General features: G+C 37.0%; 1 protein-coding gene across 2 annotated transcripts in view; it reads left to right on the forward strand.

Annotated features, from left to right (window-relative positions):
* The window catches only part of GTF2F2 (general transcription factor IIF subunit 2), a 152,664-nt gene that overhangs the window by 112,251 nt on the left and 25,839 nt on the right, over window positions 1-14,574 (forward strand). For both annotated transcript variants that reach the window (XR_003791731.1, XM_029210186.1), the window contains exon 6: window positions 8,252-8,351. Coding sequence is in view for 1 of the 2 variants with exons in the window: in XM_029210186.1 (XP_029066019.1) it covers window positions 8,252-8,351 (100 nt within the window). In the remaining variant the exon portion in view is untranslated. The remainder of the gene's footprint in view (window positions 1-8,251; window positions 8,352-14,574) is intronic.

The raw sequence follows: 14,574 nt of genomic DNA on the forward strand, positions 1-14,574 counted from the left end.
TGGACATAATATATTTTCTTAAATAGCTATAAATATTTTAAATTGGGATAGTATATGTTTACCAACTTGAAAAGACATCTGGATTGCCTCATTATGTTTAAGATGTGGTGATATAAGAGCACTGGACGAGGAATCTTGAATTTTTTTCCCTTTCAGACAAGCTGTATGATCATGGGCAAGTCACCCTCACGCTGGGACTTAATTAGTGATTTGAATTATATTACTCTCATGTAAAAGAATTCAACTCAGCGTTAAGTCTTTCATTAAGAGGGAACTGTTAGGACTCACCGACCTAGAGAACAGACTTCTGGTTGCCTGTGAGGGGTGGCGGGCAGGGAGAGGATTGGGGGTTTGGGCTTAGCAGATGCCAACTAGTATATATAGGATGGATAAGCAGCAAGGTCCTGCTGGGTAGCACAGGGAACTGTATTCAGTATCCTGTGATAAAGCATAATGGAAAAGAATCTGAAAAAGAATATATATGTATATATATCTGTAACTGAGTCACTTTGCTGTACAACAGAAATTAACACAACACTGTAAATCAACTATACTTCAATAAAATTTTAAAAAAACAATCATAGGGAGGAGAAAAAGAGGGAGCTGTTAGGTTGAATCATATGAAATTGCTAGTTTTATAAAAAGCCAAAAATGATCAAAATTCTGTATTATATAGGAGATGTTTTTTGACTGTTTGAGCATGAGCTAAAATGCCCTCTCCTAAGAGGAATCTGGGAGAGTCCATCAGCCAGCTCATGGATCTCAGGACGGCAGCGTGGAATTGGAGGTGCAGGGAATTGCAGGTCCTTCAACAAAATTGTGTAGTTTTGATGCCAGTGTTTATGACGCACTTGTGTCATGGCTTTCTTAGATCTAGTTATAATTCTTAGATCTTTGCTGCTGCTTTGCTTAAAACAAAAAACAGGGGCTTCCCCGGTGGCGCAGTGGTTGGGAGTCCACCTGCCGATGCAGGGGACACGGGTTCGTGCCCCGGTCCGGGAGGATCCCACATGCCGCGGAGCAGCTGGGCCCGTGAGCCATGGCCGCTGGGCCTGTGCGTCCAGAGCCTGTGCTCCACAACGGGAGAGGCCACAGCAGTGGGAGGCCCGTGTATCGCAAAAAAAAAAACAACAAAAAAAAACAACCCCCTGGGATAGAGATATATGGATCAGAGGACTGCTAACTGGAGGCCTGGTATAGCTAGTGTATGTGTTTTTTGGTTTTGAGGGGGGTTTTGTTTTGTTTTGGGGGAGGAGGATTGCCCTTTTAAAAAAATTGAATTAGTTGGCAGTGTCTAATGAATGATTTCACATAAAAATCTGCCTCTGGATTTTCTTGAATAATTAGGCAATCTGGTAATAGCAGTCTTACGCTCCTGCAGAGTAACCTGGTGCTGAGGACTAGTTGCCCACTTGGGGTGGAGCTTGTGCTCTGTTTCCAGTTCACCACAGCCCTCACCTCTCCCTGTTACTTTTTCTTCTTTACTTGACAGGCCCCTGTAGACATTTGCGTTGGCGATTCTCTTGCGCTCTCCAGCAGAACTTTCTGCAACGATAGAAGTGTTCTGTATCTGTATTGTCCAGTATGGTAGCCACATGTGGCTGTTGAACACTTAATGTGGCTGGTGTGCCTAAGGAACTGAGGTTTTAATTTAATTTAAAGAGTTGCATGTTGCTAGTGGCTACTGTATTGGACAGTGCAAGCAGATAATGGGTTTTTCCCTTTATTGGGTGTTTCCTACAGAGTGAACATTAAACCTTAATATATTTTACAGTCTCTTCTCTTAGATGCCGGATCTAAATGTTAGCATATATCGCTGTAAGTCTTATGATTTTACATCCAAATTACCATCTCTGATTAAATGCAGCCTAAAACCTTTCTTCTTCTGATCCTTTTTTTCCTAACTTACCACGTTTATATTGCATGCCCATTCTAGGCCGTAGGGATATGAGCAAGGTCCCTGTTTTCATGAAGCTTACAAATAATTCACAGATATTTCTAAGAGATACTTAATTTTAATATTTACTGTCTGTAATCCTTCTAGTAGTCCTGCCAGATAAGGGTATATTTGATTACTCGTCAACTGCAAGTGCTAAAATTTTTTCAAATCCACATTCTAATAGACTAAAATGTTTTACTAATACTATTCCTCTGAGAAGCTCTCTGTCCTATTGAAGCTTCCTATAAATGTACTGTCTTAAAACTAGGCATCATCAGAACCTTTTTGTATTAGTGAATCAGCTCAGCATACACCTGGTTATTCCCTCACCTGGCCTTTCTCCCAGCCTTCTGTCCACCTGCTCCCAAGCTGGGCCTTCTTCTGAAACTTGTTTTTGTTATCTGACTTAGGGCCCAGTGGGTGTTTTCACAGGCAGTCCCAGCGCTCCGGGCTGTTCCTGCTTCTCCTTGCCCAGAGACTTTTCTCTCTCACCCGGCAGACGTCAGCTTCCTTCTCCCCCTTGGGAGGCACTGTTTACCTCCTTCACTGCTTTACTCTCTCCCTTTCAAAAATGAAATCAGCATCTTAAGAAAATTTACCTTCTTTTGTGAAACCTGTCATTTTAAAAATAGCATAAATTGCAGTCAAACGCAGCTAGAGCACAAAGGATAGATGAATGCTAAAATAGTGATATTTACATTATAAAATGACTCCTACATTGGCAGCCGCTGATGGAAACATTTGTCATTCAGTGTTTTTGTAGTTGTTTAACTCTATAGTTAATAACCAGATTAGCAAGGCAGTATTACTAAGGGTGTTTTGCTTAGGCAGGAGAATAGTCTATATGTATAAAATCAGGCATTATTGGGAAATTTGTTAATATGGGATTCAGCCTTCGTGATCTAAAAAAGGTGTCCAATAAAGGTCATTTGTTCATATGCTTAGCCAATATTTTTGAGTTACTTTTACATAAGAAGCATTATATGTAGCAGGGAGGTTAAAAAAAAGATCTGTTGACTAAAATTTGTAGACTTCTCTTCCCCAGTCTGCCAACAGCTTAGAGCAGTAGAATTTGGCTTTTTTCAGTTCCTGTTAGATCTTACCAGTGTTCATACTTTAAAATATTTGGGGATGTTTATGCTACTTTTCTTAAATGAATTTTATATTTTCAAAATATACTAAACAATTTGAGAATTGAATTTCCACTGTAGTGCATAAATCTTAATAAAGTATAATGAAGATCTTTAAGTAACTTTAATAAGGGTGATTATGCACCATGATTATAGCCTAGTGACTAGTGACATTGACTTAATAGGAATATTTTTTTCAGTGTTATAAAGGAGAATGTGCTCTTCTTTCTCTCTCTCTGTGTGTGTGTGTGTGTGTGTGGAATTAGGCTAATTGAAGGCAGGTTGATGAGCAGCAAGGAGAATTAAGTGTTTTTTGAGCTATAATTGATATACAATATTATGTAAGTTTCAGGTGTACAACAAAGTGATTCACAATTTTTAAAGGTTATATTCCATTTATAGTTATTATAAGAGAATTACTTATTTTGATCTAAATTCAATAAGCTTTTAATTAGAGATGTTATTCTATTATATGGCCTTTTAGGGACTGTATAGATTAACTGCTTGAACCTTTGGGTTAAAAAAAAAGATCTGAGTTCCAGTTCTGTTTTGCCTTCTATAAGGAAAAAGCAAGATTGAAAAGATGTAGGTAAAGCTTTTAACACAGTTTCTAGCAACATAGTAAGTGCTTTAAATGTCTGTTATTTGTTATAGTTGTCGTTTTATTAGTGTTTAAGCTCTTGGGTCACGTAGCCCTTGAGCTTTTTCTTTGATGGGAAAAAATGAGAGATAAAACTGACTCTTTAAATAATAATTCTAGAAAGACTGGTAATTCATTGAGTCCTAGTCTTCTAAGAATGTGAATGTGTATTCTAAATTGCCCTGAAATGGTGGTAGTAATTAGCAACACGTATTTTTTTTTAATGGTTTGTAAAACAGGGCCTAGCTGTGTCTAAATGATCACATAGTAATATTTTTCTATTACTTCTTGAAAATAACACCATGTTTTTAAATTTTCTGAAAAAGTTAAGACCCAATTTTTTAAATGGTTGGGACAGCAAAACTTTTAGCTTCCTCCCAGTCCAGCATAAAACCTCTGTGTGTAGTTTGCTGTTCAGCTGTACAAACCAAATATTTCCAAATTAAATTATTTTGTACAAGCCTAGTTTTAAACCTCATTTTGACTTTGAAGGCATGTTGAGGTCAGTGATGTTTAATTTGGTGCTTTGTTCAGTGGTGAAGTGGAGTTGCAAATTGTTCTGACGCTTCATGAGATAATGTTAAATGAATTATTTAATGTTAAGTAAAGAACCCTGCTAAATTATTTTAAACTATTCAGGTTAGTTAAAGTATTTTAAGATTTAGTTCTTTAAGAATATGTTATATTTTCAGTCCACAGATTAATCTTTTGAGGTGTTTTGTTTTGTTTTGTTTTAATCTACTTATTTATTTATGGCCGCATTGGGTCTTCGGTGCTGCGCGTGGGCTTTCTCTAGTTGCGGTGAGCGGGGGGGGCTACTCTTTGTTGCGGTGCGTGGGCTTCTCATTGCTGTGGTTTCTCTTGTTGTAGAGCATGGGCTCTAGGCATGTGGGCTTCAGTAGTTGTGGCATGCTGGCTGAGTCGTTGTGGCTCACGGGCTCTAGAGCTCAGGCTCAGTAGTTGTGGTGCACGGGCTTAGTTGCTCTGCGGCATGGGGGATCTTCCCAGACCAGGGCTCGAACCCGTGTCCCCTGCATTGGCAGGCAGATTCTTAACCCCTGTCCCACCAGGGAAGTCCCACCTTTTGAGTTTTGAATCATAAAGATATCTTCTTATAATTAAAACAAAACGCTTAGACTTGACTTTTTAAATGTATAATAAAAAGGTTAAATTTTAATGTGAGCTTTTTATTTTTTTAAAAGTTAATTCAGTGTTTTCCTTTATATATTTAAAAGATTAAATACTTTGAGGATAAAAATGGCATGAGTCATGACACTCTATGGATGATGAAATTGACTTTTAGAACTTTTGTATTAGAATTGAAAGGAAAGTATGCCACATGAACCTGAATCGGGATGCAGTGGCTGAAAATAAATTCTAGTGTAAGAGCATGACAAGAATAAGCTACCGTTTATAAAAATGCACTTACCTGAACAAACTGAAACCCCAAGGAATTTTCAAATTGTGAAGTAATGGGAACAATCATTTAATGTAGAAGGAAGAAGCTAGCGCATGCCTCCCTCCTTGAATGCCTTATAAGATCAAATTGTGGAGTGAGGTGATTGAATCAGGAAAGATAATTTAGTGGCAGCATAACAGGTAGATTACCATCTAGAGAGGCCAAACCCCTGAGAACTGATTGCATTAAGGGGATGGGGCTAAGGTTAGAGCATAGAGAGGTGTTCAGAGACAGGTTGCCACTTGGTTATGGGGGGGGTTTTTCCGCCCTTTTTTCAAGGAATTACACATGCTTAGTTCTACCTCTTTGTAAACATTCCTATATCTGTCTTCAATCATTCTTTTCTCTCTAAACGCTTATCTCTCAGTCACTTTGAGACATCTTCTCAGCTTGGAGGAGTGATTTCTGCCCAGTCTTTTTCGCCTCACCTCTTACAAGTTTGGATTGCCCTGCTCCAGCTTACCCTCAAGTGCACATCTTGGAGTTAATCTTTACTTCGTAGCAGCACGCAGTCGGTTGTCATAATATCAACCCCCTGTCCCTCTTCAGTCCTGCAGATAATCAGTTATAGATAAGCGTTTGTTTAATGTTTGTCTTCCACTAACCAAGTCTTTTCTTCAGAGAGAGGCACCCAGTAATCATTTGCTGGATGATTGCCTGTAAGAGGCTCCTTCTAAAGTCTGGTCATGGCACAGCTGGAGCCATGGGGATGCAGATGTGGGAGAACAGTGGATTAAGCTAGAGAGATATCAGGGACTTGATCCCATAGGGACATGCAGTCATGTAAAGGAGCTTATGTGTCACCCAAGAACAGTCAAGAGGCCACTGAAGGATTGTTAGCCCAAGTCCATCTTTGGGTGGACATCTCCCTTCTAGACCTCTAGCTAGTGCCTTCTTCCTGGTTCATAGAAAGTATATTTGGCCCATGAAAAGCAAAGTAACAAACTACATATGATTTATGGTAACATATACAGTAAGTTTCTAAAGACATTTCTAAAGTACTTTTTTTTTACACTTCATAAAATAATGAATTTATGTATTTAAAGGATATATATGGATTTATGAATAATTAGAAGGATTAAAATATTTATATTTTAATACAGAAATGGCTATACTCAATTTGGGGATCATAGTTAAAAATAAAACCTGTAGTATTTATAGCTTTCAAATTAAAAAAGCAATTGGTAGATATTTAATATCTTCTGAGGAATTTGGTATTATATCCCTAAAAATAGGCAGAAATAGAGAAATAACTCCAACCAAGTAATTAAATAATAAGAATGTTATAAAAGCAGGTACCTTTTATACTGCAAGTTGTGCCTTTGAAGGAATTTTATTTTATTTTTTTAACGTCTTTATTGGACTATAATTGCTCTACAATGGTGTGTTAGTTTCTGCTTTATAACAAAGCGAATCAGCTGTACATATACATGTATCCCTGTATCCCCTCCCTCTTGCGTCTCCCTCCCACCCTCCCTATCCCACCCCAGCTTACCATTCCCACTCCCTGTGTCCTCAAGTCCATTCTCTAAGTCTGCATCTTTATTCCTGTCCTGCCCCTAGGTTCTTCAGAACCTTTTTTTTTTTTTTAGGTTCCATATATATGTGTTAGCATACAGTATTTGTTTTTCTCTTTTGAAGGAATTTTAAATGAAAATTTTTAGTTCCTGTTCTGTTGAACCAAAGAATTTAAAGTCCCATTAAAATAAAGTAATATGATGTTCAACATGTATTATTTTTAAATGACCAACATTTTTAAGGCTTTCAAACTAAGAAACGATTTTTCGTTTTCCTTTAAGAAAGTATACTTCCTTTTCTGATTATGAAAGTGATTGATGCTTATTGCAGAAAATTTAGAAAGCATATGGAAATCTTAAATGCATTCATTCTGCTCTCTTTCTTCCCATTCTTTCATGTTAAGTTCCATTTTCTTTAAAAACCCACCTTCTTTTTTTTGTCTGTATCAAGTAGGTAATTTTCTAACATGGTTCTCAGCTTCTTTGCTGTGACCATTGCATTTCACTAGTTCCTTTTGGGTTCATTTTACTTTTTGCTGAAATGAATCCTTGAGTAGTTCTCTCAGTGAGGATCTGTGAATGATAAACTTTGTTTTTGTACAAAAATACTTTTATTTCACTCTTACTCTTCAATTATAGTTTAGCTAGACATGGTTGGCAATTCTTTTTCTATAGTACTTTAAATATATTCTTGTATTCTGATATCTTGCCGATGAGAAGTCTAGGGTACAGTGGTACCTTCTGTCCTTTAAAAAATAGTCACTTTGATTAAAAAAAAAAAAAGTCATTTTGAAAGCTACACCATTTTCCCCCTTAAAACATTTTTTAGATTTACTGTGCTCGTATGCCAAAGAATTAATTTTTAAAATAAGAAGTAAATGGTTGAATGTGAGTCACTGGGTATGGTAATATTTAGTCCAAAACAAAATCTCCTCAGATTGCTATTTGAATATATATATTTATAATATGCTATACCTAGTGTCATAGGTTTATTTTATGGCTCTTTTTCCAAAAGTGATGTTTTTAATTATATTTTAATTTAGATGGATGGAGTCCTACAGTTGGACAACCAATGCTGTCCAATAGAAATGTCTGTGATGATGGAAATGTTATTTATATGCACTGTCCATTAAAGCAGCTACTAGCCACTAGATCCTGAGTGCTGATGTGTCATCTTTTTATCATACTTTAATCTCATCAAATGAACAGACGTTTTGGATTAATACCTTGATTAGTTTTAGACCATATAACTTAAGATAATTCATTTTTACATGCAAATTTTTCTCTAGAAATTTAAAGCTGATTAGCTTCTTTGTTTTAAAACTTAAAGTTTGACTGCAAAGTATAGGTTTAGAAGGAAGTTGTAGAATTAAATGACATGGTTTGTATGTTTAGCTTATGGTCTGGTTTCTACATTATTGTCATATTCAGTGTGTTTTTGAAGTATTAAGACTGATGTATCTTCTTTATATATTAAGTATTAGTCTTGAAGAATTATAGGAATAACTCTTCAGGTTTCACTCCAGTAAACAAGTAAGTTTGTTAATAATGCCTTCTGTTTTTCAGATTACAAATAGAAGAATCTTCCAAACCTGTGAGGCTGTCACAGCAACTAGACAAAGTTGTGACAACCAATTACAAACCTGTTGCTAATCATCAATACAATGTAAGTCTTCATGTCTTTCTTCACTGTTCTGTCTTTAATATCAGACTCTTAGCTTTTGAAAGGACCTCGGCAGTCACATACCTTGCTGTCAGGCGCTTGAGTTATCCAGACTTAGTGAGGAAGTTAACAGTTTGCCAAACATAGAAAAGATGTTCACTGTGTATCCTAAATCATACGATGAGAAGAAGGCAACCACTGTTCAAATGACTCCTGAAAAGTTTTTCAAAGAAATAAAACACTTCATTTTTAAATGTTTCTAATGTTTTAGTGTCCTTAATAAATATTAGTTTTGCTGTTTTTTCTCAATACCTTTATAACTGAGAGTTTTTAGTGTTTTGACAAAAAATTTTAAAGGTCATGAAACAATGATAATTTTTCCCATTGATTATTAAGATGGCTTTGCATAGTTTCAGCTTTTATGGGCATTTTTACGGCCTCACACTACCATTCAAAGCAAGGACTGCCTGTGTGTGTGTGTGTGTGTGTGTATTTAAACCTTTTTTATTGAAGTATATCATATATACTATATTTATTATATATATACACAGCATATATATACACACACACAGTATGTATTTTCTGTGTGTATAAAATATGTATACACATGTATACATATTATGTGTACTTTGTGCCAGGCACTGTTCTTACTATTGTAACTACTGCTACTATCCTTATTTTACAGATGAAGTAACTGAGGCACAGAGAGGTTAGCTTACTTGAGGTCACACAGCCAGTAATTAGCCAGTCCAGGTGTTGAATCAGATAGTCTGTTTTAAGAGTCTTACTTTTTTTTTTTTAATTGAAGTAAAGGTGATTTATAATATTGCATTAGTTTCAGGTGTCCAGCAAAGTGATCTGGTTATGCACATTTTAGGTTATTACAAGATACTGAATATAGTTCTCTGTGCTATACAATAGGTCCTTGCTGTTTGTTTTATATATAGTAGTGTGTATCTGTCAATCCCATACTCCTGATTTATCCCTCCCCCTACTTCCCCTTTGGTGACCATAAGTTCGTTTTCTGTGTCTGTGAGTAGGAGCCTTGCTCTTAATGAACCACTGTGCTGTGTTGTTGCACATCATTAGCAGTGCTAAAAGGGCTAAGGGTTCTGGGTCTTGAAGTACCTGCAGTGTCAGGAGAAATGTGATGATTTTCTGAAAATAAAAGGAAGCCTAAGTTAAGTCAAGTAGCAATTAAGAGTTGATAACCTGTGTCCTCCTTTGTTGCTTAAGATTCCCCTTGATACTGAGTTTAGGAAGAAATAAACACTCTTTAAGACTGGCCTTAAGTTCCAGGCTTATTCAGTGACGCAGATGGTATCTGCCAAACCACTGCTTTATGATATTTGAATTTCTTTCAGTTATTTTATGTGAAAGGTAGCAAATGCAAGTGCCTCCAGGACCAAGCAGGCATCTCTCTGGGTGGGATGCCGAAATTTAAGAAGATAAATGGTAGAGACTGATGAACTGGAGTGTATGTGCCCCTTCTAAAGACATTCAGATATTAAAAATTGCTACACTGTGTGGATTTAGTCAAGCAAGTCACAATTCAGCTGCATGCACGCAGGCTTTCGTTTTATAGCCTCTGGTTATGTGTCAGGGGAAAAATAAACTAAAAAAGAGGATAGGCAAGATAAGTGGGGACAAACATAAGATAATCCAAGAGAGGTATTTTTATGATGTCTGTTGATTGAGACAAGTAAGTAGAAGTCTCCTTCTTTGCCCTCTTCTATTCCAGTCTTTTCTGCTCTTAGATGGGAATACATACAACCTTCTGGAGCCAAGTGGAAATAGAGAAGTAAAATAGGATAGGCCTTACTTGTCTTTGCCTCTCTTATTCATTAATATGCTTCTCCTGTAGCCCCTGACTATGCTTTTTTCTCCACTTATGGGTCAGGCTTCTGTATACCTGTTTCTACTCTTGTGTAAGTTTTTGTTGCAGTGAGGACAAGGAAGAGCACACCTTCCATAGGCTATAAAAAGATATAGCCTTTCTGGAGAGAAGTTTGGTAATTTGTGTCAAAAGCACTATAAAAGGATACATCCTTTGATCTAGCAGTCTTGTATCTAAGAATTTATCATAGTAAGACAAGTGGCCAAAGATGTATATGCAATAGTGTTTCTCCCTATTGCTTAGGATAGGAAAAGGTCAGAAACACTTGTCCCAAAATAAGGATTAGTTCAGTACTTTAAGTTGTTATTTTTTGATGGTAGGCTCTAGAGTGATTTTATCCTAATTTTCCTCTTTATGAAATCTTTTTTGAATTGTTGGAATTGTCACAGTGAGCATGTATTGTCTGAATTGTTACAGTGGGCAGTAAAACTTTTCTGTTGAAATGGGAAAGGGAAGAAAGCTAGGGAGGAGTGTTAGTACTTAGCCATGACAATGTCCTTCCACAGTTATCTAAGGTTTGTCTTCTGTCAACAAAAATAATATTTTTTTAATGCCTGCTTTATGCCTGAGATACCTACTCTTGGTGAGCCAAATAAATAAAATTCCTGTCTTCACGGAGCTACCACTTCTTTCAATTTCTCTGGTCATGCCTTTTCAGACCCCATTTGGGGTATAATCTATATTTCCTTTGACCTAGTGAGTCCACATTTGTATATTATAGTTGTTTTTTCTTAAATTCCATTATAAGGGTCACTCTTGTTATACTACCACATACCATCATTTCTGAGGCAAAAGGAAAATCTCTCTTAGGTCAGTCAAAGCTGGCACCTTTGCTTAGTATTAAAGCTCTGACCTCTATCTAATTCATATACAGAGTGACATTGGCACTATATCTACCTGTCAGGTATAGAAGATACATTCCAAATGTCATTTTTAGAATGTTTTTCATTGCTTTCTTTCTACTGCGAAAATAAATACAAATATATTGTATATTCTAAACCACTTATTAGGATATAAAGCTATCACATCTCAAGAGGGAGGGGATATGGGGACAAGTGTACGCATATGGCTGATTCGCTTTGTTGTGCAACAGAAACTAACACGGTATTGTGAAGCAATTATACTCCAATAAAGATCTATTGAAAAAAAAGAAAAAAAAAGCCATCACATCCACTTTAAAGACTCTTTTTAACATTAAGTGACATTTCAGTTCATGGTAACAGCCTTTGTTAAGGTTGTCATAGCGTAAATGAGTCGTTAATATTAACGTAATTACAGTGATGAGTCATATAGTAATCTTTGATTAACAGAGATTGACTGTAACTTACCACATTATGTTATTTGAATGTTTAGTGAATTTTTTCCATGGGATTGTATCAAAATGGGTGAAGGCACCTGCATAGCTTTTAAAAGGATATTCAGTATTATAATGCCAACTGTAAGAAGAGTATAAAACTTTTGTTATTGTCAGGAACATTAATTTTTAAGTGATTGAGAAACTTCAATGTAGTTCATTCAGCAAGAATGACTTAGAGATTATGTAATCAAGATGTTCAGTTTTATTTGTTTATTTAAAAAAAAATTTTTTTAATTAATTTATTTTTGGCTGTGTTGGGTCTTTGTTGCTGCGCGCGGGCTTCCTCTAGTTGTGGTGAGCGGGGGATACTCTTCATTGCGATGCACGGGCTTCTCGTTGCAGTGGCTTCTCTTGTTGCAGAAGACAGGCTCTAGGTGCGCGGGCTTCAGTAGTTGTGGTGCACGGGCTTAGTTGCTCCACGGCATGTGGGATCTTCCGGGACCAGGGCTCAAACCTGTGTCCCCGGCATTGGCAGGTGGATTCTTAACCACTGTGCCACCAGGGAAGTACTGAGATATTCAGTTTTTTGTGTTTTGTTTAAACATCTTTATTGGAATATAATTGCTTTACAATGGTGTGTTAGTTTCTGCTTTATACCAGAGTGAATCAGCTATACATATACATATATCCCCATATCTTCTCCCTCTTGCGTCTCCCTCCCACCCTCCCAATCCCACCCCTCTAGGTGGTCACAGACCACCGAGCTCATCTCCCTGTGCTATGCGGCTGCTTCCCACTAGCTATTTTACATTTGGTAGTGTATATATGTCCATGCCACTCTCTCACTTTGTCCCAGCTTACCCTTCCCCCTCTCTGTGTCCTCAAGTCCCTTCTCTACGTCTGTGTCTTTATTCCTGTCCTGCCCCTAGGTTCTTCAGAACCTTTTTATTTTTTTTTTTTAAGATTCTGTGTATATGTGTTAGCATATGGTATTTGTTTTTCTCTTTCTGACTTGCTTCACTCTGTATGACAGACTCTGGGTCCATCCACCTCACTACAAATAACTCAATTTCGTTCTTCTTATGGCTGAGTAATATTCCATTGTATATGTGTGCCACATCTTCTTTATCCATTCATCTGTCGATGGACACTTAGGTTGCTTCCATGTCCTGGCTATTGTAAATAGAGCTGCAGTGAACATTGTGGTACATGACTTTTTTTGAAATATGGTTTCCTCAGGGTATATCTATTTAGGTCTTCTGCCCATTTTTGAATTGGGTTGTTTGTTTTTTTGACACTGAGCTGCATGAGCTGCTTGTAAATTTTGGAGATTAATCCTTTGTCAGTTGCTTCATTTGCAAATATTTTTTCCCATTCTGAGGGTTGTCTTTTCATCTTGTTTATGGTTTCCTTTGCTGTGCAAAAGCTTTTTTTTTTTTTTTTTTTGCAGTATGAGGGCCTCTCACTGTTGTGGCCTCTCCCGTTGCAGAGCACAGGCTCTGGACGCACAGGCCCAGCGGCCATGGCTCACGGTCCTAGCCGCTCCGCGGCATGTGGGATCTTCCTGGAATGGGGCACGAACCCATGTCCCCTGCATCGGCAGGCGGACTCTCAACCACTGCGCCACCAGGGAAGCCCCTGTGCAAAATCTTTTAAGTTTCATTAGGTCCCATTGGTTTATTTTTGTTTTTATTTCCATTTCTCTAGGAGGTGGGTCAAAAAGGATCTTGCTGTGAATTATGTCAAAGAGTGTTCTTCCTATGTTTTCCTCTAAGAGTTTTATAGTGTCTGGCCTTCCATTAGGTCTTTAATCCATTTTGAGTTTATTTTTGTGTATGGTGCTGGGGAGTGTTCTAATTTTATTCTTTTACATGTAGCTGTCCAGTTTTCCCAGCACCATTTATTGAAGAGGCTGTCTTTTCTCCATTGTATATTCTTTCTCCTTTATCAAAGATAAGGTGACCTTAGGTGCGTAGGTTTATCTGTGGGCTTTCTATCCTATTCCGTTGATGTATATTTCTATTTTTGTGCCAGTACCATACTGTCTTGATTACTGTAGCTTTGTAGTATAGTCTGAAGTCTGGGAGCTTGATTCCTCCAGCTCTGTTTTTCTTTCTCAAGATTGCTTTGGCTATTCGGGGTCTTTTGGGTTTCCATACAAATTGTGAAATTTTTTGTTCTACTTCTGTGAAAAATACCATTGGTAGTTTGATAGGGATTGCATTGAATCTGTAGATTGCTCTGGGTAGTATAGTCATTTTCACAGTGTTGATTCTTCTAATCCAAGAACATGGTATATCTGTCTCTCTATCTGTTTGTATCATCTTTAATTTCTTTCATCAGTGTCTTATAGTTTTCTGCATACAGGTCTTTTGTCTCCTTAGGTGGCTTTATGATGTTCAGTTTTAAATTCAATATGAGGTTGAAATGTTCTCAAACTTTTGCCAGGTGGAGCTATATAAACATGAAGCCCAGTATTTCATTTTAACAGTTGAGGTCCTTTTATGCAATTTTCAGGACAGAAATAAGGGGGAAAAAAATTTGTACAAAAAATGTTAAAGGAGGTGGAAATGACATATGTATTTGTAAAAGAATATCCATACATACATTTGATCAGAAAGAAACCACTTTGCATTTACCCCCAGAAACATTTTCACTCACCTGTGACACCTAGATAAATTTACGTTTGGTATATATGATCATCTCCAAATATTTGAATTCCTACTTTGTACATAGAACTTTTCTAAGCATTAAATTTAAATCTATCTCTTTGCTTCACAAACTATCTGGGATATGATACCTACTATTCTTGCCATTCAGAAAGCATTTTCGGAGCCAAAAAGAATGATATTAGTAGCATTATCTCTTAGAATAGTCCTTCCTTGAAAGCTTGGCCGTGAAAACTCACCCTTTAGTAGGATGTGACCTGTCAGGTTTCTCCCTTCGTGGCCTTTCCTCTGCCTTATTAGATCATCATTAAGTTTTTGAAACTTTTTCCAGAGAAAGTTTTTTGAAACACTAATTTTATGAGA

This window comes from Monodon monoceros, unplaced genomic scaffold (genome assembly GCF_005190385.1).
Source record: "Monodon monoceros isolate NGI ecotype Baffin Bay Population unplaced genomic scaffold, NGI_Narwhal_1 Super_Scaffold_8, whole genome shotgun sequence".
In the NCBI taxonomy this organism is placed as follows: domain Eukaryota; kingdom Metazoa; phylum Chordata; class Mammalia; order Artiodactyla; family Monodontidae; genus Monodon; species Monodon monoceros.